This window comes from Vulpes lagopus, chromosome 16, assembly GCF_018345385.1.
Source record: "Vulpes lagopus strain Blue_001 chromosome 16, ASM1834538v1, whole genome shotgun sequence".
Lineage (NCBI taxonomy): Eukaryota > Metazoa > Chordata > Mammalia > Carnivora > Canidae > Vulpes > Vulpes lagopus.
In genome coordinates, this window is record NC_054839.1 from 3,779,403 (window position 1) to 3,807,055 (window position 27,653).

The following is a 27,653-nucleotide window of genomic DNA, read 5'->3' on the forward strand; positions in this document are numbered from 1 at the left end:
CAGTGTGATTAACAGGTTTTTCATAATTAATTTGGCCCTATACAATATTCTCTTTAAATTGTATTTATGGGGTGGTAACAAACTTTAAAAATAATTCTTAATTCCATAGGTAATTTATTAACACATTTACCTTCTAATCATAGATGCGGGCTAAACTTCTACTTGACTATCATCTCAAAACAACTCCCTAGATGCATTCTTAAATGTCCACGTATCCACATAAAATATAGAGTATGGTTTGGCAGCTTCTTAGAGACCAAGACTCATCTGCGACTGTATCCCATGCCTCCTCCTCTGCCCCCTGTGCTGGGGATACAGAGCAAACTCGACACACACAAATCCCCGGTGATGGAGAGACTGCCTGTAACCTTACAGAAGATGGACAATGTGAGGGGTAAGAAGAAAGCAGAGAGGAGAGGATAAATGTTGGAGAGGTGCAGAATACTGGAAAGTTAGAATATGGCAGGGAGTGAAGCCTGACACACTGCAAACTGGGGATTTACTCAAACGGCTCACTACAACCATTCTCAGACCAACTTCACTCAAGTTGTGAGCTGGAAGTGAGTGTGACCCTGACTCCATTTCCAGGAGCGTCATTGTCTCCCATTCCTGGGGCTGCCTGGGGACGACCAGAGTAGCAGCTTGGTCTAAAACTGAGATCAAACCCTTCCTGAGAATCCTCATTTGATTCCAGGTCTTGGTGTCCAACTTATCTTTCTTTTCTTTCTCTCCGCTTTCTCCTTCTCCTCCTTTTGTTTCAAGATGCAGTAAGGAAGGAGAGTCCAAAAGCACTGAGCTACATAAGGGTCACTGGCTGATGGTTTGGGTAAGAAAGATTGGGATCAGACTCGGCCTGCAACGGGATGGAGTCAGCGTGACTCTCCTTGTCTACCAGGTGAATTACCAACGTAAAAAGATACTAACTACAAGAAGCAATCTGCTCAGAATAATAAAGGGATCTATAAATGCCTTTGATCAAAGCTCACACTATGATACATAATCTATGCCTTTCAAGTTCTGTAATCTGAATAAAAGGGCTTCGGATGGTTACATTAAAAGATATAGATCGAGTTAAATGCAGTGGAAAGAACACAGCATAGCAAGACATAGATGCGGTCTCGGCAAAGGGGCCTTTCCACTGAAACTAAACATTAACCGCACCTAATACCTTGATCAGTATGCTGATCTGCAAGACTCCATTTCCTCATGTCTCAAATGAGGTCATTACCGCTCACCCTGCAGACTTTCCTTTATCAGCGTACAGTTGTTATTAGGTTTAAATCAAATAAAACCAAAGCTCTGAATGGTTGTGACACATTCTGTAGATGAGAGGAATCATCATGTATAAAATATTAAAATTTCCAGTGCCTCACACACGACGCCAGACCACACAGAGAATAAACAGCACGCATGGATTGGTAAACAAACCCCACGGCACTGAGGGGAAGATGTCTCTATTCGCAGCTGAAACAGGAGATGCCATGGAGTCACTACAATGCACAGAAGTGGGAGAACATGGAGCTAGAACCCCCTACTGACGCCTCAAAGGCTTCCCTGCACAAAGCCCGATTAATGAAAAGGGGAGCGGAAGCAATCTCACAACACCTCCGAGATCTATCAGAGCCACAGTGAGCGGATCATCATATTTTTAGTTAAGAGAATAGAATTTCTAGCTAACACTCTATGCAGTTTCACACAGCAAAGGATGGCTCTGATGCCCGCTGTCTTCTGGTGCTGCTTTTAAAAATATGGAAAAGAATGACTATCAATTCCTGGTAACCCCTCAGAGCCAAAGGATGAACACAGACTGCTTAATGGAAACATACAGTGTGACTCTTGGCAATTTGGGAATCATGCTACAGAAACAACAGCCACCCCTTAGGACCTTACATTGCTTCAACGGCTCCTCATTCAATTTGCCCTGATTGACCACCAGAGGAAAATAATAACAATTCTTCCCACAATGACCAACACATTTCAAACAAATGCTTTGCTTTTGAAACTGAAGAGTCTGACTTTCCAGGTCAGGAATAAATGATATGTTAAAAGCTCTTTTGCTGGGGCACCTGGCTGGCTTCAGTAGGTTGAACACCTGACTCTGGATTTGGGCTCAGGTCATGATTTCAGGGTTGTGAGATTGAGCCCAGCTGGGGGGTCTGGGTTGGCCACAGAGTCTGCTTAAGATTTTCTCTCTCCTTCTCCTCTGCCCTTCCCTCTTTCTAAATTAATTAATTAAAAATTCTAGCATAAAAGTGTGAAAGTATAATAGAGATAGGCTTTATTTCTATGAAGTCAATGATTTTTTCTTTATAAAGTATATGAAAAGTTACATTTTGGAGAAGAAATTAGTCTTTCTTAGCTATTGAATATGGAACACACAAGCAAACGTGCAGTGAATAGATGGATTTATTTATTGTTTTTTTGTCCCATATTTTTAGTCTCCCTTGGGGCATTAAGGAGTGAAGAAAGTAGACGAGTGTAATGAAACGGGGACCCGTTTCTGTTTTTTATTTTGATGACCTTGTTCAAAGTCCCAATGCACGTTCCAATTTAATACCATCCCCAGCTGCTATCTCAAGTATTGCAGGTGTACCAACTGCCTCCCAGTAGTCACCATGTGTGACCCATGCTCTACGCACAGGTATCAGAGGATTGATGCTCCTCACGCACCCTGGTTACTCCCTGCTTTTGGAAAAACTGTTCCAAGTTCCCTCACCTTTTCCTACAACTTGAGTTTCTTTTCAGTATTAGTAAAACATATTATCCTTATCTGTATTATTTGCTTTTTAATTGGAGAGATAGAGCGAGACCAAGAGTATGAGTGGGAGGGGCAGAGGGAGAAGGAGAAAGAATCTCAAGCAGACTCTGAACTGAGTGGAGCCTGACATGGGGATCGATCTCAGGACCTTGAGATCACAACCTGAGCCAAAACCAAGAGGCAGACACTTAACCAACTGAGCCACCCAGGTGACCCTCGGAGAGTATTCTTTAAAGGGAAAAAATACAACACAAGAATCTGAGAGCTACGTATTCATGAGCCACTACTACTCAAATACTTAAAAACTCTGGCAAAGATTCAGTCTAAATGACTTCAGCTACCTACGAGTCTGTGGAACAGTTCCTATGTGAACCCACCCACATCTCCTGTCCCCGGTTCCAGAGTGGTGAGCGGACACCATTGTGTGTTAGTGACTCCCCCGTGCTCTCTTCCCACTGCAACCTCCCGGCAAGGATGTGCATCCATGACGACTACAGATGTGTGCGCTTCCTCCTTCAGACTATTTAAAGCTCAGCTCCATTATTAGTTTAAAACAAAGGCGAGGTAAAGAAGATAATAGAAAGAGAGATTGGGTGGCACAGACAATTAAGCCATCAGTCATCAGTGCTGACATTCTAGGTTCCTTGTCCTTCGTTGCAGGCAGATGAGTGTGGCAATGTCAGCCAGCAATCTCTGCCTGTGTCGCCTGGAGTGGGTGCCGCCACGCACGTCGGGCACTTCTGAACCATCTGAAGGAAAGCCCTCATCTTTAGCCTCATCCGTTATCTTACACTGTCTCTTGGAGTTGCCTACTGCTCTTTAATATGACATTTATGTCAGCTTTTTGGTAATGGTTATATTTTGCCAAAGCCATTAGCTGCCACGCTCTTTGCCATCGCCTAAGCACGTTCTGTTCTTTTATAGGGAGAAACGTCCAGGGGTGTCTGGGGCTTAATTCTGTTTCCCATTCTCACATCACTATGACCTCAGTTCTCTGAGGTTTCAAACCTTCTGTTCTGCACACTAGTCACTGATGGCATTCCGATGTTGTTTCAGGTACTGAATAAAATCAGAACCGTACCCCACTGTTTCTGGGGCCCCCCCATGCTATTCTGTATCACATTAGTTCTTCCTTCTGGAAGGAGGATCTATCTCTCCAGTGGGCCCCTGGACGCTGCCAACCAAGGGGGGCATCACAGAAGAGAGTGAAATGTTTCCAGTTAGGAAAATTATGCCACAGAGTGAGGTTGAAGGGACAGGGGCATTGTCAGTGTGCGGCGGCTGAGAGGCAGCAAAGAGAAACCACAAACAGGGGAGATATGGCCCTTGAGGAATCGGGAAGTGGGTCTGAAGCACGCTGACCACCTACCAGCTAGGAGCCAAGAAACCAAGGTGTTCATGCAGCCGTCTCTGATCTCTGCTCTCTTTCGGATCCCTCGGAAAGCCTGAGTGACAGGTGACTCTGACAGCTGGGCAAACAAGGCGGCTTCACGAAGTCCTCATCCACGCTCCCAAGGGAGCTTGCTGGTTTCCCTCACGTGCTGGCCACCGTGCTGCCACACCGGTAAGTCAGAGAGACCCGCGTTTCCAGGGAATACGCGGACTGTCTCTTCTTGCCAAACATCAAAGTTCTTGCCGGTGAGCCTGGTGGCTCCCCCAATGACTCAGCTCACTTATTTCAACCCTGAGCCACTATGTGAGCAACTTGCTGGTCACTAACCTGCCAGCCTTGCAGTTTGCACTGTTGGAGAACAAGGCGACACTTCTCCTCGGCAGACAGCTGCTTCTTCTCGCCCGGGAGTGTATCGGCCAATGGCTTGTACCTGTGAAAAGCAGCAGGAACATGAGAGCCATGACTGAGTTTGTCCAGCAAATGCTTCTGTTCAACAGAGCTGTCTTTGTCACCCTGCTTTTTAAATCCTCCCCAATCCCGAAACCTGACTGTGCATTGAGCGTGTACATTTTAACTCTTTAAAGTCTGGGCTTTTCTGATGAGGTCACTACTCAACAAAATTGTTAATTCCTGTTTTAATATATTTTTTTTTATAAAATTTTTTATTTATTTATGATAGTCACAGAGAGAGAGAGAGAGGCAGAGACACAGGCGGAGGGAGAAGCAGGCTCCATGCACCGGGAGCCTGATGTGGGATTCGATCCCGGGTCTCCAGGATCGCGCCCTGGGCCAAAGGCACGCGCCAAACCGCTGCGCCACCCAGGGATCCCCTGTTTTAATATTTTTAAATGACTTGTTGAATGATTTCCTTCTTGCTAAAAAAGTTAGGTTTTACTTTCTTTTAATGAAAGTCCTTAGAAATAAAAACATTGTATCCTAGAAGTCATTCTCTAGCTTTCTGACTGGAGTGACCCCTCCTCACCCTGTTAATGGGATGAGGGAAGTTTCTAGCAGATTTCAGGGTGTTCTTAAAGTTTTTCTTGGTCATTTTTCTCACCAGTGCATAAAATGAAGGTGGTCATGAATGCCGACATACATTTAAAGTATCTGCTTTGTATGTTCCTCAGTCAGAATGGAAAATTAAAGTTTTGTGGCTCTATTTTCTGTCCTTGACCAAAAAGTAAAGTTCTTAAAGCCAAACTCAAAGCGAAAAAATGATTACTTCAATCTAGCAATTTACTGGTATTTGCTCTTGATATGGAAATTTTGTTTTTATTCATAAAGTTCATATCACAAAAAGGTACATAATGATAATAGCCTTTACTGGGAGATAAATCATTGTTTTTTTCTTTTTTTCTATAAGTGAGTATAAATGACAGACTAGAGATGAACAGCATGGATTCTGTCATTGCCAAATTATTAGTGAATGTATTTTTCAGGTTTGCTATTCTTTGAAACACATAATATTACTAATTTTCCTACTTGTTTTTCAATATTGGGAGTATTTGTGCTTGTGTGTGACCACTGAGATTTAGTGGTTTGGTCTTACTATAAAGCTGTTACCTCTTTACAAAATTTAAGCCTGAAGATAGGAAGAGAATGTGGGTTCTCTTTTTTATGCTTCTTACTGTGATCACAGGAAAAAAAAAAAAAAAAAAACAAGTGCTCTCTTGATTTGTTGGTAAACATTTTATGCTTGCATTTAAACTTGAAATGAAGAGAATAAGACAATCAGTTAAAATCAGAAATGAAAACATTAAAAATGTAATGGCCTTGTTTTGCTATAGCAATAAAATGACCAAGTGCAATGACTTGATTTAATAAAATCATCTTTTAAAAGTTGCTGCTATGAATATTTTTAGCCATAAAACTCTACCTTTGTTTTAGCCTGACTTGCCTTCAGTAACTATTATGTAATGCAGTTGGTGTTGTGGTATTCTAACATTCCAAAATAATAATAATATATATGTGGGGAAACTCAAAATAGTATACTTCACTGACTTGTTTACAGGTGCTGTAAAGAAAGCAAGCTTCTCCCTCAAAAAAAAAAAAAAAAATAAAGAATAGTATTGCCAGTAAAAATCAATCAATCAATCAATCAATCCTCCCCAATCCCTACATGATCCTACAAACCTCCACATCTCCATCAGTTGTACACTTCACATTGTCCACCCAGGAAATCACCCTCTTCTGTTAGGTGGAAAATGAGTTTTAAAATGAGCCAAATATACATTTCAATCCTTTCATGTATGTTTGACACTATTATCACAGAATAATGGAAACCATTTAATGAAAGAAAACTGAAGAGAAAGAAAACTCATAGCTTTAATGTAAATATTTAGAAATATTTAGAATGCTTTTAAAAATATATCTTTTGGGCAGCCTGGGTAGGTCAGCGGTTTAGCACCACCTTTGGCCCAGGGCGTGATCCTGGAGACCTGGGATCAAGACCCACATCGGGCTCCCTGCATGGAGCTTGCTTCTCTCTCTGCCTCTCTGCCTCTCTCTGTCTCTGTGTCTCTCATGAATAAATAAATAAAATCTTTTAAAAAAATATATATATATCTTTTAAGAAATCTTATAATTCTTTATTGACATGTGAAAGTGGACCTATATATAGTTAGAATCTATAATAAATGAGTATCAAAATATCCAGAAGTTTTATTTAAGTGAGAGGTATAGTAGCTTCTTCCCATTATGTTACATATTGAGTATTTTAAATCTTCTAGAAGGACATTTAATTAATTTATTTTTTGAAAGTTCTTCGGAATAATTGACTGTCATTCCCTAGCTGAAATCCATGGCAGTATAATGGTTTTCTATGGGTTTAAAAAAAAATGTCTTTCAAAATTCTATCAGCCACTTAAAAGATCTATATAAAATTTCTCTTGCATGCAGGGTATTTTACGTGACATATAAGTAAAACTGCATTAGAAGAAGGAGAAGGAAGAAGAGGAGGAGCAGGAGGAGGAAGAGGAAGAGCAAGAGGCAGCACAGAGACAGAAGAAACAGGCAAGGATTTAGTAACTGCATTGGGCAGCACTGACTTTATGATTCCTATGTTGCAGGGGGTTGCAGGGCTGCTCAGGGAATTTAATGCTAAAAAGGTCAATCACCTAAGTGCTCTGTGACTTTCTGTAAAATAGCTTTCCATCTCAAGTTTGTTGTAGCAAATCTGGCAACTTCTAAAGAGTTCTTTGTTTTCATATAGCAGGGAGGAAGGAAGTGCATTGCCCACAGGTATTTATCTTCTGGGGTTCCTCTGAGCAGCTGGGAGAGGACAGGGCATGCCCCCCCCCATCCCACCAGCCACAGCAGACCAAGCCACCCCTCTTTGTTTCTGTGAGTGTCACAGGGAAGTGAGGTATGGCACCGTGGGGCAATGCTGTGGGAACTGTGTGGCTGTAGGATGCATGCTGAGAAAAACACATTTTGAACTTTTCAGGAGCAGGCATTTATTTCCTTCTTTATATCCTTAGCATTACCCCCTGAGCACTCAGTATATGAGTTGTCCTGGGTTGAGAGTGATCCTAATCTTGGTAGCCATGTGTCAGACAAACTCAATCCATCAGTGTCGGCCACAACCCTTCCTTCTCATACACAGATTTTTGCTCATGAATCAAACTCAGGGTACAGGAGGGTGTAAAAATAGCAGGTAGCAGAGCCTGCACATGAAAACTGAAGCGCCAGAGGCAAGGGTATGAAAAATCTCGCTCATCAGTTTGATTCCACCCAATGGACTGCAAGGATCTGTGGCACATGGAAGTATATAGTGATGTGTTTTTTATAAGAGGCAAGAATGAGATCTCCTACCCAGGAAGCCCCGGAGTTGGTATTTATCTTTTTTACTGGTCGTAGTGTGTTGTTGCTGCAGAAGAGACAAGGGTGTCTCTAGAGTAGAGCAGAACAGAGAAAGTGGATAGAACAGGAATGTGTGTGTGCAGGGCCGGGACTGGGAATAACGTGTGCAGAGGGCAGTGGGGCTGACCTCTAAAACATATGGGCATCTACAGAAATGCTGGTGTATGACATACACACACCAGTGAGCAAACACAGATTAGGTTTTATGACATCTGAATGGTTCCAAGGAGACAGATGATGTACTTGCCCAGTGTGTCTGAACAGGGCAGAAACTGGGTGGGGAAGTAAAGACAGCCTCAGGTTCTAACACTGCAGAGCATTGGTTCGGGGCCCGTGGCCGGCCACCTCACAAGTCATTCCCCCTTTCCAGTTCTGTCTGCGTGTGTTTTTCAGGATGAGACACGAATTCTGTATGGTATTAAAAGCACTAGTCATCCTCAAAGTGTGTGAGCTTCCCAGGGGATGGGCCGTCTTTGTGCATTCTGTGGTCTGCTGGTTTGCCTTTGCACGCAGTAAGTATGAATAAGGGATGAGAGGCCAAGAAACCGGGCTGGGGGATGGAGGGGGTGCATTTCATACTCCTCAGAGTTGCAGGAGGCCTGCATGGTAATCTTCTTTTGACAGTGAAAAAGCTGACGGTTACAGACATCAAGGCACTTGCCCAAGTTCACACAGATGATTTTATGGGTTGCACTGCGCCCCTCCAAAAGATAAGTGGATGTGACTTTCTTTGGAAATAGAGTCTTTGCAGATGTCATGCAGTTAAGATGAGCGCATTAAGGTGGGCCCTGGTCCAATAGGGTGGTGTCCCTCTAGGAAGAGAAGAATGCCTTGACCAGACGAGGATGCACAAGGGAAGCCATGTGATGAAGAAGGCAGAGGTTGGAAGGATCTCAAGAAGTGCCAGAGAGTACATTTCTGTTTTTTTAAGCCACTCAGTTTGTGGCACTCTGTTAGGACATTGAAAGAGATAGTGGCTGAGCGAGGATTTGAAACCAGGGCAGTGCGACGGCAGAGACAGTCTCTCAGCCATCGTTGACACAGTTTAGGCAGGAAGAAACAGGCTCCCAGCCCTAGATAGCTTGAGAGCAGAAATGGGAGGGCCAGAGCATGAGAGACAGAAAAGGCTAACACTCAGCATCCTCAGCAGCACACGGGATGTGCACAGGTAAGAATTCTAGGTCCTCTGACCTTGGGGTGACTGGTACCCCAACAATAAGCTAGAGCTCAGAATGAAACCCAGACTCATTCAAGCACTCAGGAAAGCCAGCATATTCCCACCATTTAGCCAGAGCTACACAATGAAATGAAATCACTCAAATTATCTTTTTATTCTCTTACAATTGTCTCATTCTGGAGCTTTGCTAATTATCACTGAGAACTGAATTGACATAATTCAAGTATCTGAATACAGTATTAACAAGTCAGAACAAAGATCTTACACTTGGTGCTTTTTTTCTCATTTCATATTGTTCTAGTGACACCTAAAAGTGGTATAATTCTGACATTTCAGCTGAAAAGACAAACACATCATCTCAGACAGCATGAGGTATGCTATTTTGGTGTCATTAAAAACATCTTGCCTTTTGGAATGTGAGTGTCATCTATAGGTGGTGTCCCAGGTCGATCACAGAGCTAAAACATGATCTCACAGAAACTCCAACCCAGGTGCGAGGGGTAATAATGAGCCTGGAGCAGCACATGGGGGTGAGCACAGGTGTCATCGGACATAGGACTTCACAGCTTCCATTCCCTACACCTGCTCAGCTTCTCTAGTCCGAGATGAGGAAGATCCCTGTATTTTAGACTGGCACCTGGCTGTGTCTGAGACACGTCAACTGACTATGTCAATGTCAAGTCTCCTCAACAACCTGCTCTTGTCTTGTCCTGGTTTGGGTTGAAGGACATGATTGGGATCTAATTCTACGTCCAGAATCCGAGTGCCAGGGCTCATTCATTTGGGCTCATTCAGTCAATTGGCCAATACCAATAGCATTATTGACTGAGCACAAAAAAAGGTACATGGAATGCAGCAGGGACAAATCAAATGAAAATTCTTACATTAAATATGATAGAGACAGAAAGGATAGCAACACACATGAGGAAGGATGTCGGATACAAGGAAAGAGGTGGGAAAAAATGGGGCAGGCAAGGTTTTACTGGGAGCAAGTATGTGACGGTGAGGAAGGATGTTGCGGTGCCTTCCAGGGAACAGGAGTCCAAGCTGAGGGAGCAGCAAATCCAGAAGCCCTGAGCAGGGCCAGGCAGTGAATATGGCTGGAACAGAGCACGCAGAGGAAAGGTGAGGGACCCAGAGTCACAGGTAAGGATGTGACTAGGCAGGAGACTCTAAGCACTCGGGCTTTGACTCCAGGAGCCCTGGGGAGCCCCAGTGTGTAGAGATGGGTCTTACTATCTGACCCTGGCAGAGTCTCACTGAAGCTGTCTCCTGGGAGCGGGCACCGTGAGGTGGAGAGCCAGGGAGAGAGTATCCAGAGGCCCTTCCTACAGCCCAGGATAGAGGCACTAAAGTGGGAGGGGCTGGAGGAGTCCCGTGCAATGTTGGCAGCCAACACAGAAGGGCTTCCAGATGGACGGATGTGGATGCTGAGGGAGTCCAGCACCACCCAAGAGACTGGAGGACAAAGTTGACATCCATCCCTGGAGATGGAGTGCACTGGGGGGAGGACTGCTTCCTGGACTAATGCTGCACAGACAGAAGGATCAGGAAGGACCACAGGAAGACTCTGATGGAGCCCCAGAAGGATGTGCGGACCAGGCGTTGGCCAGCACCCCGAAACAGAGTCACTGCCCGCTGGCTGCCAGCTGCCCAGCTGTGGTCAATTTCGCCTGTCACCGACCCTCTGCCTGATGGGTGGGATGGGGCGGACCACCCAGGAGACATCCTCGTGCTGGGTCCTCATGGGTCCCTGAGACTGAAACCAAAAGGTCTGTCTTGCTTCTCTCGGGAATGTGTCTGCCAACTTTCAACTTCCCTTCTTCTAGCTAGCCCACAACCCAAACGGCCAATATTGAAGTGTGGGGTTTCATGGCAAGTTCTAGCACAGTTACCAAAACATTCTCTAACTTGCATGCTAGTCATTAAGTTCTTTCTCTACATCAAAGGTTGGAGTAGAACACACACCACCAGGCACAGGATGACTGAGCTCCTAACAGGTATCACAGTAGAGAGAAGGACCATATTGTAGATCATAGGCTGTGTTCGTTCGGGAATCTCTATATTTGAAGAGGGACAGAATGAAGGTGAAGAGACAGAGAAGGACAAACAACTGAGAAGTGTCCAGGAGAATCTAAGGCATGTGCTGAGATGCATATTTGTCTTTTCCAAAGTGATCGTTCCTTCTAATCTTAAGAACACTGATGTCCTATTTCTTGTGAATCTGGAGATAAGATAGTGCTTATGGAGTGGCCACAGAGTCAGGTGAAACAAAGTAGTGTCTCTTCATTAACTCCTTTGAGAAGCCTACCATGAAACTGTAGAGTCACTTCCCTAGAAAAATACAAGTTAATGCTCACAAAACAACAACAACTTCAGATGCAATTTCTGGAATGGTTTGTTTGCTGAATATGGATTTCATCTCTTCATGCTCAAGCACAATTCTGTTGTGAAAATTCTGGTCTCCAGACCTCTTAAAATTTAATTCTCTTCAGCAAATATTTATTGAGTACCTATCACGAGCAAGATACCCTGCCAGGAAATGCATAGGTTACCAAAACAGGCCAAGCTACACTCTCATTTGACTGCATATGCTCACGTGTGATGTTTCTGACCAGAACGATATCTCACAAAAGATGTAGTTTTCATCTTTCAAGACCTCATGAAATTTTCTTATCACGGACATACTTGACTTAGTCAGGAACAACAAAACAATGTTGGCGAAGCACCATGGAGCTCATCCATCAGGAATTGGACTGGAGCATCCACAGGAAGAGAAACCGGATGTCGGGATGGGGATGTCCTTGGAGCTCTAGAGTGGAGGCCGGAGGAAGGGGCAGCGGGGGGGGGGGGTGCAGAGGAGAGAGGGGAAGGCTGGACGGCAGGACTCGGCTGAGCAACGGCAGAGCAGCTGAAGGAAGGCAGATTTGAATGTGGACAGAGTCTACATGTGAGAGCCCGTCAACACTGAGAAAGGGAGTTGGTGGGTGACGGGGGAATGCCGAGCCCTGCCAGGGAACAGAAGAGCCGGACCGGGATGCCAGCAAGACAGCAGCAGGTGGGGTGGGGGGGAGCACAAGCACCGGGCGCTGCTGACTCTCTGCATAAATAAATGAAAAGGTCCACAGCCCGAAGGGGAAATAGAACCAAGCAAAGCATTTTGTTTTTCAGGGTCAAGGAAGAAAAACAGAGCTTGTCACGGCATTTATAGAAATACACACAGCCTACGTTCTATTCATGCTTATTTTGGGGGTACTGCTGTTTTGCTCCAGATTATTTTGTTCTTTCATTTCTAGCTCTGATAGGACAAGGATGTGGTTTGTTCTATAACCATTTCCTTGCTACTTTCCCACAGGGCACTCACTACAGGGCTTCTCTACCTCGCATGTTCCCCAAAAACGTAGCTCTCTATCTGTAGTTAAATAGGGACGCATTTCACTTGTTCTACGAACTTGCCGGGACTGCTCATTTTGCTCCTCATATGCATGCTCTCACAGCAAACACAGTGCAGGTGCGGAGGGGTGATTTTCTAGCTATTTGGGGCTAATTTCCAGCATTCAGAATGCTGAGTGGTGGGTTGAGTGTAACAGCTGCCTAGCAACGGGACTGACATACATCATGAAAATAGGGAGAAGTAGGAAGAAAAAGGAGCATAGAGGGCTTGGGGGAGAAATAAAATCTATTTCAACCTTAGGGGGGAGTGGAGAAGAAAGAGAGATGAGGCAGAGACAGACAGGATTTGCAGAAGTGCTTTTCAACTAAAGAGGAGCACTTTTTTTTTCTTTTAAAGAAAAAGACCTGAAAGCAAAGAGATAAAGTTGTTAAAAATCATCATTCACACACACGTATTGTGTTCCCAAAGTGGGCACATTCTTTCTCTTCTCCTCATGACTTAGTGTTCAAAGACCCCGCAGGTGTGTCCAGGGCTCGTCGCCTGAACCCTCCAACCTGTAGGGGGCTGGCTCTGTTCCCCCACAGCTGTACAGGTACACGGCTCAGCCTCCCGTACGGAGCCCTTATCATGTGCACCTGCCCGTTGCTCTGCTTGGTCTGCTCCCAGCTTCACATGGCTCCTTCGCCTCAAGGCTAATCAAACCACTTCTGGCCTTCCCAGGTTTCTTTGCAACTGCTATGCCCTCTGCCTGGGGCTTGTCAGCCTGATCCATGCCCCAGCACCTCACCTGTGTCCACACACCCACGACTCCTCCTGTATATTTACTGGAAGGATGGGAAGGGACATTAGCTGTATGTTGCCACAGCTTTTGGGTCTCCTCGAATTTGGACTCGAGTTTATTTTCGCATCTATTGAGATCAACATTAAGCTTATCATTGCTCATAGGATTTGCATATGACTTGATTAAGGGAAAAAGACACCATGACAGTCCCACGCCTCCTGGTTATGCCACTGATCAAGACTGATTCCCCTCTCTTTCCAAATTATGGCAAAGTGGCTACTGTCATCTTTAGAAGCATGGACACACAATTCAAAGGCATGGTGGTATTTCACGTCTCCATGTGCCTCCTGGTTCAAGAGCCCCAAGGAGGACAGTCCTTGGGAAGAGCCGGGAGGGGCTGGGAGGAGCTGCCCCCTGGTGCAGCCAGGCCCTCTGCTGGCAGGGTTAGTGTCACCGGCCTGTGTGCAGGTCTCCGGGGTTGGAAATGGAGCAGGGGAGTGGGAGAGATGGAGGGAGGGAGGGAAACTCACAAAGTGCCTATAAATTCCAGGTGCGATGATAGGTTATCGCACACCAACATGGAATTCTCACAACCCCAGGACAACATTTGCCGAAGGTGTGTGACACCTTCAGAGTTAGTTTATAGCTGAGCTAGGGGTTAATCTGGCTTCTCTAAGTCATGGGGGAGATGAGATAAAACCAGACACTTGCCCCTTTTGTTACTGGGTTTGAAAGGATAAAGGTGACCATGATGCAGAATAATATATAAATGAGGAATATTACGAAGATAAAACATGGAAAAACCAGACTCTATGGTAGTCCCTTATATTCCAGATCTTCTGACCTGGGGTTATTCCCTCTCTCTCCCTCTGTCGCCTCTGTCCCTCTCCCTCTCCCTGCCTCCGTCCCTCCATCCTTCTCCCTCTCTCTAACCCTCTTTCTTGCTCAATCTCACTGTGGTGGTGGGTGTTGCTTCTGTTACTATTATTGTAAGAACACTATCATGGTATGACTTTACTGTCATCACAGCCATAATGGTTAGGCATTTATCTGTCAAGACACTAAAACACAGCATTCAAAGTTCACACTCCAAGTCAGGCTTGCACACCACTGCTGGGAGGGACCCGGGAAGAGGCAGGAGGTGGCACGGAGGGGCAAGGGAATCCTGGAGTTCCCAAGCATTTCCTGGAGAGGCCGGGAGGCTCCCCAGTCGCCCAAAGTCCCCAGGCTGACTGTGGCTCTCGGGCTGCAAGCTCTCCGGGACGGTGCGCTGTTTGCTTTCGCTTCAGCTGCTGCTGGGCCAGCTAGTGGGACGCACAGGGTGGGGGTGGTGGGTGTGAACAACTAGGGCCAAGATTCGAGATTCCTCTGCTTCCACTGCAACCTCTTCCCCAAAGCATCTGGAGCCTCAGCCTGTGGCGAAGTGGACCCCCCGCCTGGGATGCAGCCTTCCCCAGGACACTCAATCAGGAACTCCACGCAGTCAAGCCAGGGGGTTCCTACCCCAGACAATAGGGGAGGTGAATAATACAAAAGAATGCTAGACTAGACCTCAGCTCCTGGGATTAGCCAGGACAGCTCTGCAGATAACAAATGAATTCCGAACATCTGCTAAGGATTTACATGACAATGCCCCCAAGTTCTCTCCCTTTAAGCCAGTCCCTCCATTTCATTTTAATTGCGCAATGTAACAACGTTCTATGTAGTCAATAAATGGATGAAAGAGAAACACTGAATGAGAAATGTCCGGGTGTGCGAAATGTACACTGAGTCCCATACCAGAGCAGCCTTTGCAGCCCTACCATTTATCTCAGCCAGGTTTGGACTGGCTTCTGATCAGCCCTGGAGTATTACCCTCCACAGAAACCCCACCCGTGCCTGTGCGGCACCCCAGAGCCATCTACCAGAGGGGACATTGGAGACCGTGCCCTTCTGGTGTACCGAAGTTGTAATCGGGCTGAAATGATGGTTGCAGGCTGCTCCTGCAACTGCAGTCCTGCTGCTCTTGGCCTGATGACACAGCCCAGGAGGATGCTGAGCACCGCCAGTGCCTACATTGAAACTGATGGGCCTGCGTCCTTCCTCCTCTGTGCTTTGCAGAATTTACTGGCTGAGCCATAGCTTGTATTTATCAGGTACAAGAACAGCTTGTTTAGTTCAACTGAAAAGAACAGATGTTCATTGGTTGTTCAAGCCTTTAAACAAGAGACCTCTTTAAGCTAAGCAGTTTAAGTAAAATTATCCCATTTCTAAAGCAATTTGCTCCCGAAGCAAAGAGCCACCAGGGTCAGTTTGACCACCTATCTTTCGAGTAGGAATGGGAAGCCAAGGCAGGTCAATTTATTTATTGGGAATGTTTTTTATTCCAGTGCTTTCTCTCCCGATCAGAGGGCAATTCTTTTCCTTGGGAATGGCTAAAACATCTTATGGAGATTGGTAGCTAATGGCAGTTTTATTATTTCAGTAAGTTTTTCTCAGACTTTGAACTGAGTTGCTTACTACCATGTGAACCTATTCTTCAGAATGTCATTGTCATTATGACTGGTCAGCAGATCACAAAGAAGAAGGACTATGATCTTCACAGGAACAGTCTGGCCCACACCTAGATCATACTATTTCAATAGCAATGAAACTGTCTTCTGGACATTTACTTTGAGAGTGTGAGACAGGCTTGAACGATGACTTGGAGATCAGTATCTGAACCTAATTATGTTTGTTAATTTGGGAAAGTATCACAGTGACCTCTGAACAACACGAGTTTGAATTGAGTGGGTCCACTGACAAGTGGGTTTTTTATAGAACGCCACTATAACCATGTTTTCTCTCCTTTCTGATTTTCTTAACATTTTTTTCTCTAGTTTGCTTCATTCGAATACAGTATATAATACATACACAAAATATGTGTTAATTGACTGTTCATGGTACTGATAAGGCTTACAGTCAACAGTAGGATATTAGTAGTTAAGTTTGGGGGAGTAAAAAAAATCATACTCAGGTTTTCAACTGCATGGAGGTTCAGCAACCTTAACCCCCACTTTGAACACGTAATAGGGTCAACTCTAATTACATTTTTTAGAGCCACTTTGCTGAGGTATGGTTGACAAAAGCTGTACATATTTACTGTGTTTAACTGGATGAGTTTGGAAATTACGATAAATCTGTGAACTCATCACCACAATCTATGTCATAAACATACCCGTCCCCTCTGAAAGTTCCTCCGACTCTCATTAGTTTTATTTGTTTGCTTATTTTTTTTTAAAGGTTTTATTTACTTATTTATGAGAGAGAGGCAGAGACATAGGCAGAGGGAGAAGTAGGCTCCCTTCAGATCCAATGCAGGACTGGATCCCAGGGTCCTGGGATCATGACCTGAGCCAAAGGCAGATGCTCAACCACTGGGCCACCCAAGTGCCCTATCTGTTTGCTTATTTATCTGTGAATGGAGTATGTAATATAAGATCTACCCTCTTAGAAAGTTATTTAATGATATGACATAGTATCGTCAGCTGTAGGCACGATGATGTGCAGTAGATCTCCGGAACTATTCGTTTTGCAGAACTGAACTTTGTGCCCTTTGACCTTCCCCTCCTCGTGGCCTCCCCCGTGGCCTCTCCCCCAGTACCCCTTCCCCAGCAGCTACCAGGCCACTGCCTGCTTCTATGAGTTGGGCTATTTTGGATTCCACATGTAAGTGAGCTCATACGGTATTTGTCTTTCTGTGCTTGTCTTTTTGTGTTTTATGTGAACCTCCAGCTTCATCCGTGTTGCAAATGGCAGAATTTCCTTCGCTTTTAAGGCTGAATCGTATTCCATTGTGTGTAAATACTGCTTGGAAATCTTAATTTATCTATCACCGATAAGTAATAATATCTCTAATTAAAGTTTTAATTTAAAAAAAGACATGATTGGGGTGCTCGGGTGGCTCAGTCAATTGAGCGTTAGACTCTTGATTTTGGCTCAGGTCATGATCTCAGAGTTGTGAGCCCCACATCTGGCTCTGCGCTGGGTGTGGAGCCTGCTTGGGGTTCTCTCTCTCCGTCTGCCTCTCCCCTGCTTGCACACATGCACACACACACTACACTCTCTCTCTCCTCTCTCAAATTAAATACATAAAATCTTCAGAAAAAGACATGCTTAAAATCAGTGGCATTAACTAATGCTCTGTCTCTTCATGTCCATTAAAATATCATACACCTTTGACATAGCACACACTTAAAAGTGCTGTTTTATACAATTCTTACCACATATTACTTCCTATGAGCATTATAAATTAACACATTGTATGGCATTTTGTTTGGTAGTGGAAGCATAATATTGGTGAATAAGATTGTCTTGCCTTTGGGTATCCTCTCTATAGAATGCAGACCATTGTCAAGTGGACCTCTGGAAATTAATTTTATGGAGGTGTGATAATTCATTGCTTTTGACTAAGCGATTTTATAGCTCTGCAGGACTAGAACATAAGCTATGGGAAACTGATAACAATGTAGATAATTCCTGTCCAAAGTGACGCAAATGAAGTTTGCCTTGGCAGTGCAAATAAATTTTGTCAGTAGAGAAGATAAATTTCTGTGAGTCAGAATTTCATTTGAACTGGTTTTAACATCTTATTAGTTTCCTCTTTTCATAAGGAGCTGAATAAAATCTTTGAGATGCTTTACCTTGTATGCGAGTCATGATTTTACCTTTTTATAAAATGATACTTATGCACCATATGGTGTGGAGCTTAAGAATGGGCAGGGATGGGTTTGCGTTCCAGTAACAGTCAGACTCAAGTCATGTCTTCCTCCCAAGATGATCTCTGACCTTTGCAACTATGACTCTGCTTCCATACACATCACTTTATGGGGACATCATGTGTCGAGATAGTTAACATTTTATGCGTCAAATCTAGTAACTGTATTTCAGGGCTTTTCCCTCCCGGTACACTTTTCTGTTTCCATACAACCTGATTGCTCTGTAGCATTTGTTACCATCCACATCTCCCTCCTTGAAATGGCTTCCCCAGTAGCCCTGCCACCCTGAACCCACTACACCCCAGTCTCCCTTCACAGCCAACCCCTTCATTCCTGCTACTAAGTGTGTGTGCTTTTCCGCACTTGCTTCCCGCTCTCCTGAGAACAGACAATCTTCCCTGAGTAACCTCAGACACACCCAAGGCTGTAGCTAGCCTTTATGAGCTAATTATTTTAACTGTGTGTGTCTGTTGAACATAATCATCATCTTCCTGAAGCGCACCTCAGTATATTGAGTTGCCTGCCAGATGGCACAATATGGCTCTCCCAAGCACACTGGAAGTTCCACACCCCACTTCCCTCACATACTCCCCATTGGTCCTGCTTCACTGGATCCACCATGTGTCCACCTCCCCATCTGCAACTTGGAGTCTGCTGACACCTGTTCATCAACGTCTGGATCTGATATGTGTGACCTCTTCTTCATCTCACTTCAATTATCTCCAGAAAGCCTCAACTACTTCTTTTTCAATGACTGCAATCAACAGTGCCCAGGATACACCTGCCTTGCCCAGTCTACTCAATTTTTCACACTGTTTTTGCTCAACATCCTTCAGGGACTCCCCATCATCAGCATATGCACTATGGGTCCTTCAGGATGCAGTCCTTACTTTGTTCTTTTCCTGGTTAAACACCTCTCAGCCATTAGGACCCCACACTCCTCCCACACTAAAATGTACTAAACTCACCATTCTTCCTCATTGTGAACTTACCATTCATCCCCTACATGCTTGTACAGACAACCATTCTTCTATTTCTTATGGATAATTCTAAGTGGTCTTCAAATCTCACCTCAATGTCATATACTCCAGGAAATCTTAGGAATCCCTTCCCTGGACAGCTACACTGCCTGGTCTATATGCTGACTGCCATCCTTTTGACCACATCACTCCACATTGTCCTTTTTTATTTCCCTGGCTTCTGAGACAGAATGTTCTATGCATTCCATATTTTCATCCCTAAAGTACCCCGCAATAGCTGGCATGTTGAAAACACCCAACAAGCTATTGTTGAGTGAGTAGGCAAAGGAAGGAGGAGAAGAAAAGAAAAATGAGGAAGTGGGAGAAGATAAAATTTTAATGATTTTTTAAATATTATTTTACATGTAAGTATAATTAAATCTATAATATTCATGTATAAATAAGTATATTTACTTATAAGGCAAATACAGAATAATTTTAAAAGTATTTAATATTATTTTAATAATAACTAAAGGATATTGTTTTCCTGGTGACCATCCCCTTATGCCAATATATAAAAACTAGCAACTATACTATCACAGAGCATATTTTATTACTGACCAAGTTGAAGTACACAGTTCCAGAGCCAATCATTTCCCTATTTTTATTTCTAACATATTAAGGGATTAGACCATTTTTGTCTACCTGGTACCTGGTCACCCCCTCTTCAGCTGGGGGTGACTGTTGGGCTTCTCACCTTCCCTCCTGGAGGTGGTGAGGAGGTGCGGCTGGGTTGGTACCAGCAGTTCGGGGGAGCAGCAGATGTGGTCAGGAGGAGGAATCTGCTCTGCAGACTGTCCTTCCTGGGGCTGCTTTGCCCTGCCAGCTTTTCCCTAACAGTCCTCCTTTTCCTCGTTCTCACTGCTTAAAAGTTTTTCAAGTACTCCTGTTTCCTCAGATGCTTCTTCTACACGTTCAGATTGAATGATATTAAAAGAAGTCTGTGGCCAATTTATTTAAAACCATTTTAAACTGTCTAAAAACAGGACTGCTGAGTAGATGAACTTCAGTGAAACTGACAGAACAGACCAACTTCAAGCCTACGTTGATATGTGATGCACAAAATGTGTGCTGCTCAGAACGGTATATCCTGCGTGTGAGCACAGATCTCTATTAGGGGAGGAAAAGATGCGGGCTACAGCTCCATGGACTCAATCCCAGACCCTCCACTTCGCCCACAGATCCATGCAACTATTTGCTGTGATGCTGGTGGTCTTGGAAACCTATTCTCCTGCTGCCATAATCACCACCTACCAAGTGCGACGTACATACGCGTGCAAGGTTTATAAGAAACCCACCCTTGTGAAACATTTAAGCTGAGTGTCTTTCTCACCTACGCTCTTCTTGGAAATGGTTGTGGCCAGTATGAAATGGTGACTCTCCTTACAGCATTTCTTAGAGGGCACGGAGTGCTTGACCACAATCTCTTCTCTTCCCTTTTCCCTCGTCTCATTATATCTTTTGAAACTTCTTCACTATCACGCATGCCTCGATCTACACAGTTTTTCTTCTTCCCAGCACCCTTGGTGAATCATTCCCTAATTTAGAGATGCAATGGACAATCTGTACGCCTTATGTCTGGTTCTCTCTACTGCACAAACTCTTCTGGTCACGGTTCCCATAGGCTTCATATTCCTGTGGCTTTTCTGACACGATGCTCTTTGGTTTTCATCAACAACCCTAGCTATAATCTACTGACTTCAAATATACATATTCAATAGCCATTAGCCATTGATACCTGCATCCAAACCCAGTTCCTTCTTTTCCCTCGACACCTGCTTCCTCTCTGCTATTACTTATCTCAGTTAGGGGCACCATTACCCAGGCTATAATGCGGGCATGACCTCAGGAAGCCATCCTCAATCCTCATCTGTCTGAAGCCCTGTGTTCACAGTCACCAAGTGATATTACTTTCATGTTCAAAATACTTTAGTTTTCACATCGGTGTTTTCGCTCCACTTGATTTTCCAGTGTTTTAACTTTAGCTGTGGTCATGTTCACTTAAAACCAAACTCTACTTAGCTGCTAGAAGTAGTTCTCAACCAGAAGTGAGTTTTCCCTCCTGGGGAACATTTGTCAGGATCTGGAGACATTTTTGGATGTCATGATGGGGGTGGGGTCGGGGAGAGTGCTCCTGGGCTCTGGTGGGTAAAGCCCACGTATGCTGCCACATATTCTATAATGCACAGGTCAGCCCTTCACAACAAGAAATGATCCGGCCCAAAATGTCAAGTGTCAAGGTTAAGAAAGTCTATGCTAGGGAGATCCAGCCCAGAGGTTAGCAACTTTTCTCTATAAAGAGCCAGACTGCAAATGTTTATACTTTGTGAGCCATCAATTCTGCATTACAGCTACTCAGCCCTGCCTTTGTAACATGAAAGTGGCCAAGGACAATGTGCAAACAAATAGATGTGCTCGGTGCCAGAGAAACTATATTTAATAAACAGGCTGCTAACTGGGTTTGGTCCATGAGTCATAGCTTGCTGTCCCCTGATCTTGCTTAAAGGAAAATAAAACTACATTATTTTCCTGCTTTTAAACACTTAATGCTTATTAGCTACATGATAAATTCTGTGTTTCGTATCCTAAAATACATAGGCCTTGCCTTTCTCTCTGCTACCACTTTTTTGCTTCTTTTTTCCTTCTTTGCTTGTCCTCATGTTACTGTAGTATGAATGTCTTTCCCTGTATACCTTATGATGCTTCTCATCTCTTCCCTTTCTTGATATTAATCTTACCCAACCTCATCATTAGGTCTCCTTCTAAGACTGAGGCTTCTCCTATCATGTCCTTCAATAAGTTTATTTCTTAGCATTATTCAAGACTCCTCTAGGAATTTCTTCTGATCACTTCCACCTGGTGAGAAAACAGGCTTTGTTTCCAGGATTTGATGACTTGCAGAAGTACTCCAATGAGTCTATGCCCCCAACTCCACTGGGAGATGCCCTGGACTTGGGCAAGGCTTTCTCATCTTTGTATCCCCAACACTCAGAACGGCCGCAGGTAGTCTGCAGGATTTTAGGATTAAATCTAATGAATAACTTTTATAGCCATGTCTTTGAGCTTTCAAGCTTCTAGGTCTTTAGAAAACACTTCGGTAAGATTTAGGGCAAGAAGTAAAATAACATTTTGAGGGAAATAAAATACACACATAATATAACATTTTACTTTGTTAGATCTTATTTATGATTGCTACTTTTCTTAATTTTAAATACTCCAATAAATAAATAATGTGTGAGAATTCTGAGGAGAGAATGTATAAGAATCATATATAAAGTTCATATCTTGGACATCCACATGCAGAAGAATGAAACTGGACCACTCTCTTTCACCATACACAAAGATAAACTCAAAATGGATGAGAGATCTAAATGTGAGACAAGAGTCCATCAAAATCATAGAAGAGAACACAGGCAACACCCTTTTTGAGCTCGGCCACAGTAACTTCTTGCAAGATACATCCACAAAGGCAAAAGAAACAAAAGCAAAAATGAACTATTGGGACTTCATCAAGATAAGAAGCTTTTGCACAGCAAAGGATACAGTCAACAAAACTAAAAGACAACCTACAGAATGGGAGAAGATATTTGCAAATGACATATCAGATAAAGGGCTAGTTTCCAAAATCTATAAAGAACTTATTAAACTCAACACCAAAGAAGCAAACAATCCAATCATGAAATGGGCAAAAGACATGAAGAGAAATCTCACAGAGGAAGACATAGACATGGCCAACATGCACATGAGAAAATGCTCTGCATCACTTGCCATCAGGGAAATACAAATCAAAACCACAATGAGATACCACCTCACACCAGTGAGAATGGGGAAAATTAACAAGGCAGGAAACAACAAATGTTGGAGAGGATGTGGAGAAAAGGGAACCCTCTTACACTGTTGGTGGGAATGTGAACTGGTGCAGCCACTCTGGAAAACTGTGTGGAGGTTCCTCAAAGAGTTAAAAATAGACCTGCCCTACGACCCAGCAATTGCACTGTTGGGGATTTACCCCAAAGATTCAGATGCAATGAAACGTCGGGACACCTGCACCCCGATGTTTCTATCAGCAATGGCCACAATAGCCAAACTGTGGAAGGAGCCTCGGTGTCCATCGAAAGATGAATGGATAAAGAAGATGTGGTTTATGTATACAATGGAATATTACTCAGCAATTAGAAACGACAAATACCCACCATTTGCTTCAACGTGGATGGAACTGGAGGGTATTATGCTGAGTGAAATAAGTCAATCGGAGAAGGACAAACAGTGTATGTTCTCATTCATTTGGGGAATATAAATAATAGTGAAAGGGAATATAAAGGAAGGGAAAAGAAATGTTGGGAAATATCAGGAAGGGAGACAGAACATAAAGACTCCTAACTCGGGGAAACGAACTAAGGGTGGTGGAAGGGGAGGAGGGTGGGTGTTGGAGGGGAATGGGTGACGGGCACTGAGGTGGACACTTGACGGGATGAGCACTGGGTGTTTTTCTGTATGTTGGTAAATTGAACACCAATAAAAATTAATTAAAAAAAAATAAAACTGAAAAAAAAAAGTTCATATCTTTCAAGGCCTGTCTTCATCAGAACTTTTGCTTTTTGAAACAGACAAATTATTGAAACATACCTATATAGCTACATCTATAGCCATATCTATAATTTCCCTGACCACTGAAATGGAATGGCAATAAAATATAGTAAAGGCCAGAAGTATGTGCTTAAATCTTAATTTTTTGAGCCTTATTCCTATACATGTCTGATAAATAGTTATAGCAGTATTTGCAAGAAATGGCTGATATAAAGATTTCTGGGATAAAGGTACTTTTTAAAAAGCATAACCTCCTATTCTCATTATTTATTAATTTTTGGAATGTCTTAAGAATTTGTTGATGTTTCAGGGTTTACTTGTGTTAAAGTACTGGTTGATAATCAATAAGAGATTAGGAGATTTCCTGCTAAGTCTTGAAATTCTACTGTGGGCAAAGCAGGTGGCACTTTTTCTTGAGCCAAAGTATTTTTTGGCATGGGATAAGGGGCAGAATGTTCATAAGCCTGTTCAGAATTCTGTACATAAATATGCATTTCTGACCATTTTGGTCATAGAGACATCCAACCCATGTATTCCCTAAGAATAAGAATGAAAGTCATCAGCTTCCTGGACAATTTCTAACGTGCTTAATTTTAGCTTAATTAAAATCCCATGCACATTCAAACAAATATAGTATTCGCCTCCACTTCCTATCCAAAACTCTTGTCTAGCATCATCATTTTATAAAATACCAGCTGCTCTCTGTTAATTTTTATACAGAGATACAAGTCTGTTTAGGAAAAATTAGTACACATAATCTGAATAATCAAAGGAGAAAAGTGTACCATTATCTGAACTATCAGAGTTATCTTTAAAATATACACATTTTCGGGCAGCCCGGGGGCTTAGCGGTTTAGCGCCGCTTTGGGCCCAGGGCATGATCCTGGAGACCTGGGATTGAGTTGCACGTCAAGCTCTCTGCATTGAGCCTGCTTCTCCCTCTGCCTGTGTCTCTGCCTCTCTCTCTCTCTCTCTCTCTCTGTCTGTCTCTCATAAATAAAATCTTCAAAAAAATACACATTTTCAAATAACATCATCATTTTAGAAAGTTCTCTGTTTTAAGAACAGATTATAAGTGTTCGCAAGATAGCCCAGAAACAATCTATTAGATAAAGTACCCATCTAGTAGGAAACCAATATAAAAAAATAAATTCATAAATTCCTGCTTTCAAGTCAAGATGGGGGAAGAGTGACTGGTCTTACCCTCCATCCTCAAACAACTTAAAACCAATCAACATATGTAAGGCAATGATTCTCAGGGCATTCACTGAACATCAGACAGGGAAGGTAATGATCCCTGAGAGATAGGACACAATGAGATAAGCCCTAAGACCTCCCAGCTCCTTCATGAGGGGAGATTCCAGACTTCCCAAATAAAGCCCAAAGATTTCCCTAAATTGAGGAGGTGGCTCTGGAAGATGAAGGATGCCAAGGCAGCTTCAGTTCACAGAGCAGTCTGAGAAGAGAAAGCTGCACCAAGAGAAGATTCCAGAGACCTCCAGAGCCCACTCAAGTCTCTAGCAGAATACTGTCAGCAAGTGCATGTGAATAAACTATCTATAGCCTGGAAAAGAATTGCCCAAGTGGAGGAGAGAATAAGATCCCAGGCAAAGTTAAGAAACAAGTAAGGCTGTTCCCACCAGCCAGAGTGAAAAATCCCACAATTTATGGGGCACTGGATAAAGAAGTCAATTATTTTGCAGAATTAGTATGACATAATGAGCCCTAGACTACATGCTAGTCTGATTTCATCTAGAAAAACATGAGAACAAAATCTCAAAACAACAAAGTGTTTCCAAGTGGCTTAATTGTTTTCTAGACAAAATTCAAAACTATTTACAGAAATATAAAAAACATGAGCCACCTGAAAAAGTAAAATTCGTAATGTGGGCATCTGGTAGTCAATGAAAAATTACTAAGCATGTGAAGAAGCAGAACAATCTGACCTATAAGAAAGAGAAAAATTAATGACCCAGAAATGGCAAATAATGGAATTAGGAGACAAACAGATACTAAAGAAAGATAAAATGTGAAAGATGTGAAAGATTTTTGAATAATCCAAACTGAACTAGAGATAAAAACTACAATATCTGAAGCAAAAGATGCATTGGATTGGATTAAGTGTGGATTAGACATCACAGAGAAAAAAAAAAAGACATCACAGAGGAAAAGATTAGTGCATCCAAAGACATAGCAATAGAAACTATCCAAAATGAAACAGAGAAACACCACCAAAAAATGATGAGCATCCGTGATTTGCACTAATCAGTGATGAGAGTCTGTGGGACAACCTCATATACTGAATATACATGGAATTGTAGCATCTAAATTAGAGGAGCTAATCGGGGAGATAGACAAAAAAACAATGAAATTTTGGGCAAAAATTTCCAGATTTTATGAAAACTATAAACTCACAGATCCAAGAAACCCATAGAGCAAAGCACCTCAATGAGCCCTAAGCACGAGAAACAAGAAGAAAACCACATCAAAGTGTATACTCAAATTATTCAAAAGCAGTGAAAAAGAGAACATTGTAAAAGCACACAGGAAGAAAAAAGACAAATCTTGCACAGAAGAGCAAAGAATGATAGCCAACTTCTTCTTGGAAAGAGTACAACCCAGAGAAGTAGTACCTTTAAAATACTAGCAGAAAAAACAATGCCAACCTACCGTATTTTACCTCATATAAATATCTTTCAGAAATGAAAGTCTGAACAAATAACAGCAGCAATGAACTGTACTGTAAACTACGGACGATGTGTGAACTTTCACGTTGCCTGGATCTCTCCTTTCCTGTCCTCTGGCCTGAAGTCTGGGCCTTTTTTACCCCTCTTCTCTGTGCACTCCTGGGAGTGCCTATCTCACTAGAGGTTCAAGCTACCCTCTTGGGACCACTATTCCTCTGACTGGGTTGGAAGGTTCCCCTTCCTCAGAGGAGTCAGTGCCATCTGCCACAGGACTGCCTTGAGTGGGCCGTGAGAGGAGGGAAGAAATGAAAAACAGTGTATTTGCACACACTTGGAGTTTTAGGAGTTTCCTATCCTGTCCCTTGAGCCTGAAGAAGGACTTCTTTGGGAGCTGTTTTTGTTTGCACCAGTACTGACTTCTGGGTTTACAGATGCCTGGATTCCAGGCCAGGAGGTCGTGGGGAAAAAAAAGTAAACTCACCATCAGCCCAAAGGTGTTGTTTAAATAAATAAAGGTGATTTTATATTAATTTCCCATATTAGAAAAGAAATAAAGGTTTCCTGGGGTGCCTGAATGGCTCATTCAGTTAAATGTCTGCCTACAGCTCAGGTCACAATATCAGGGTCCTGGGATTGAGTCCCATGTCAAGCTGCCTGCTCAGTGAGGAGTCAGCTTGTCACTCTCCCCCTGCTGCTCCCCCTGCTAATGCTCTCCTGCTTTCCCTCTGTTAAATAAATAAATAAATAAATAAATAAATTAATTAATTAATAATCTAAAAAAAGGAAAGAAAGGCTTCCTATTATTAATCTAAACTTCCACATTAGGACTTGAAAAAGAAGAATGAAGTAAATCTAAAGCAAGTGGAAGGACAGACATAATAAATATAAGAACTGAAATCAATGAAATTATTTGAACATAAAACAAGAGAGATAATCAAAATCATAAGCTGGTTCTCTGAATAAATAAACAAAATTTTAAAAACTCTCATAAAATTGATAAAAACCCTAGACTGGTAAAGAAAACAAACCAAAAAACCCAGAAGACACAATTATTGTTATCAGAAGCAAAGAAAGGATGTTGTCACCGACACTGTAGATATTAAAAGTATAATAAAGGAATGATATAAACAACCTCACATAGACAAATTTGTTAGTTTGGATGAAATAGACCAATTCTCAAAAACTAAAAATTACTAAAACCCAACTGAGATAAAATAGATAACATGAATATCTCTAGTACTATTGAAGAAATTGGATTCA

General features: G+C 42.9%; 1 protein-coding gene across 1 annotated transcript in view; it reads right to left on the minus strand.

Moving 5' to 3' along the window:
• MYO16 (myosin XVI) overlaps positions 1–27,653 on the minus strand; it is a 451,497-nt gene that overhangs the window by 95,914 nt on the left and 327,930 nt on the right. The window contains exon 27 of the mRNA XM_041730888.1: positions 4,479–4,581. Coding sequence (XP_041586822.1) covers positions 4,479–4,581 — 103 coding nt within the window. The remainder of the gene's footprint in view (positions 1–4,478; positions 4,582–27,653) is intronic.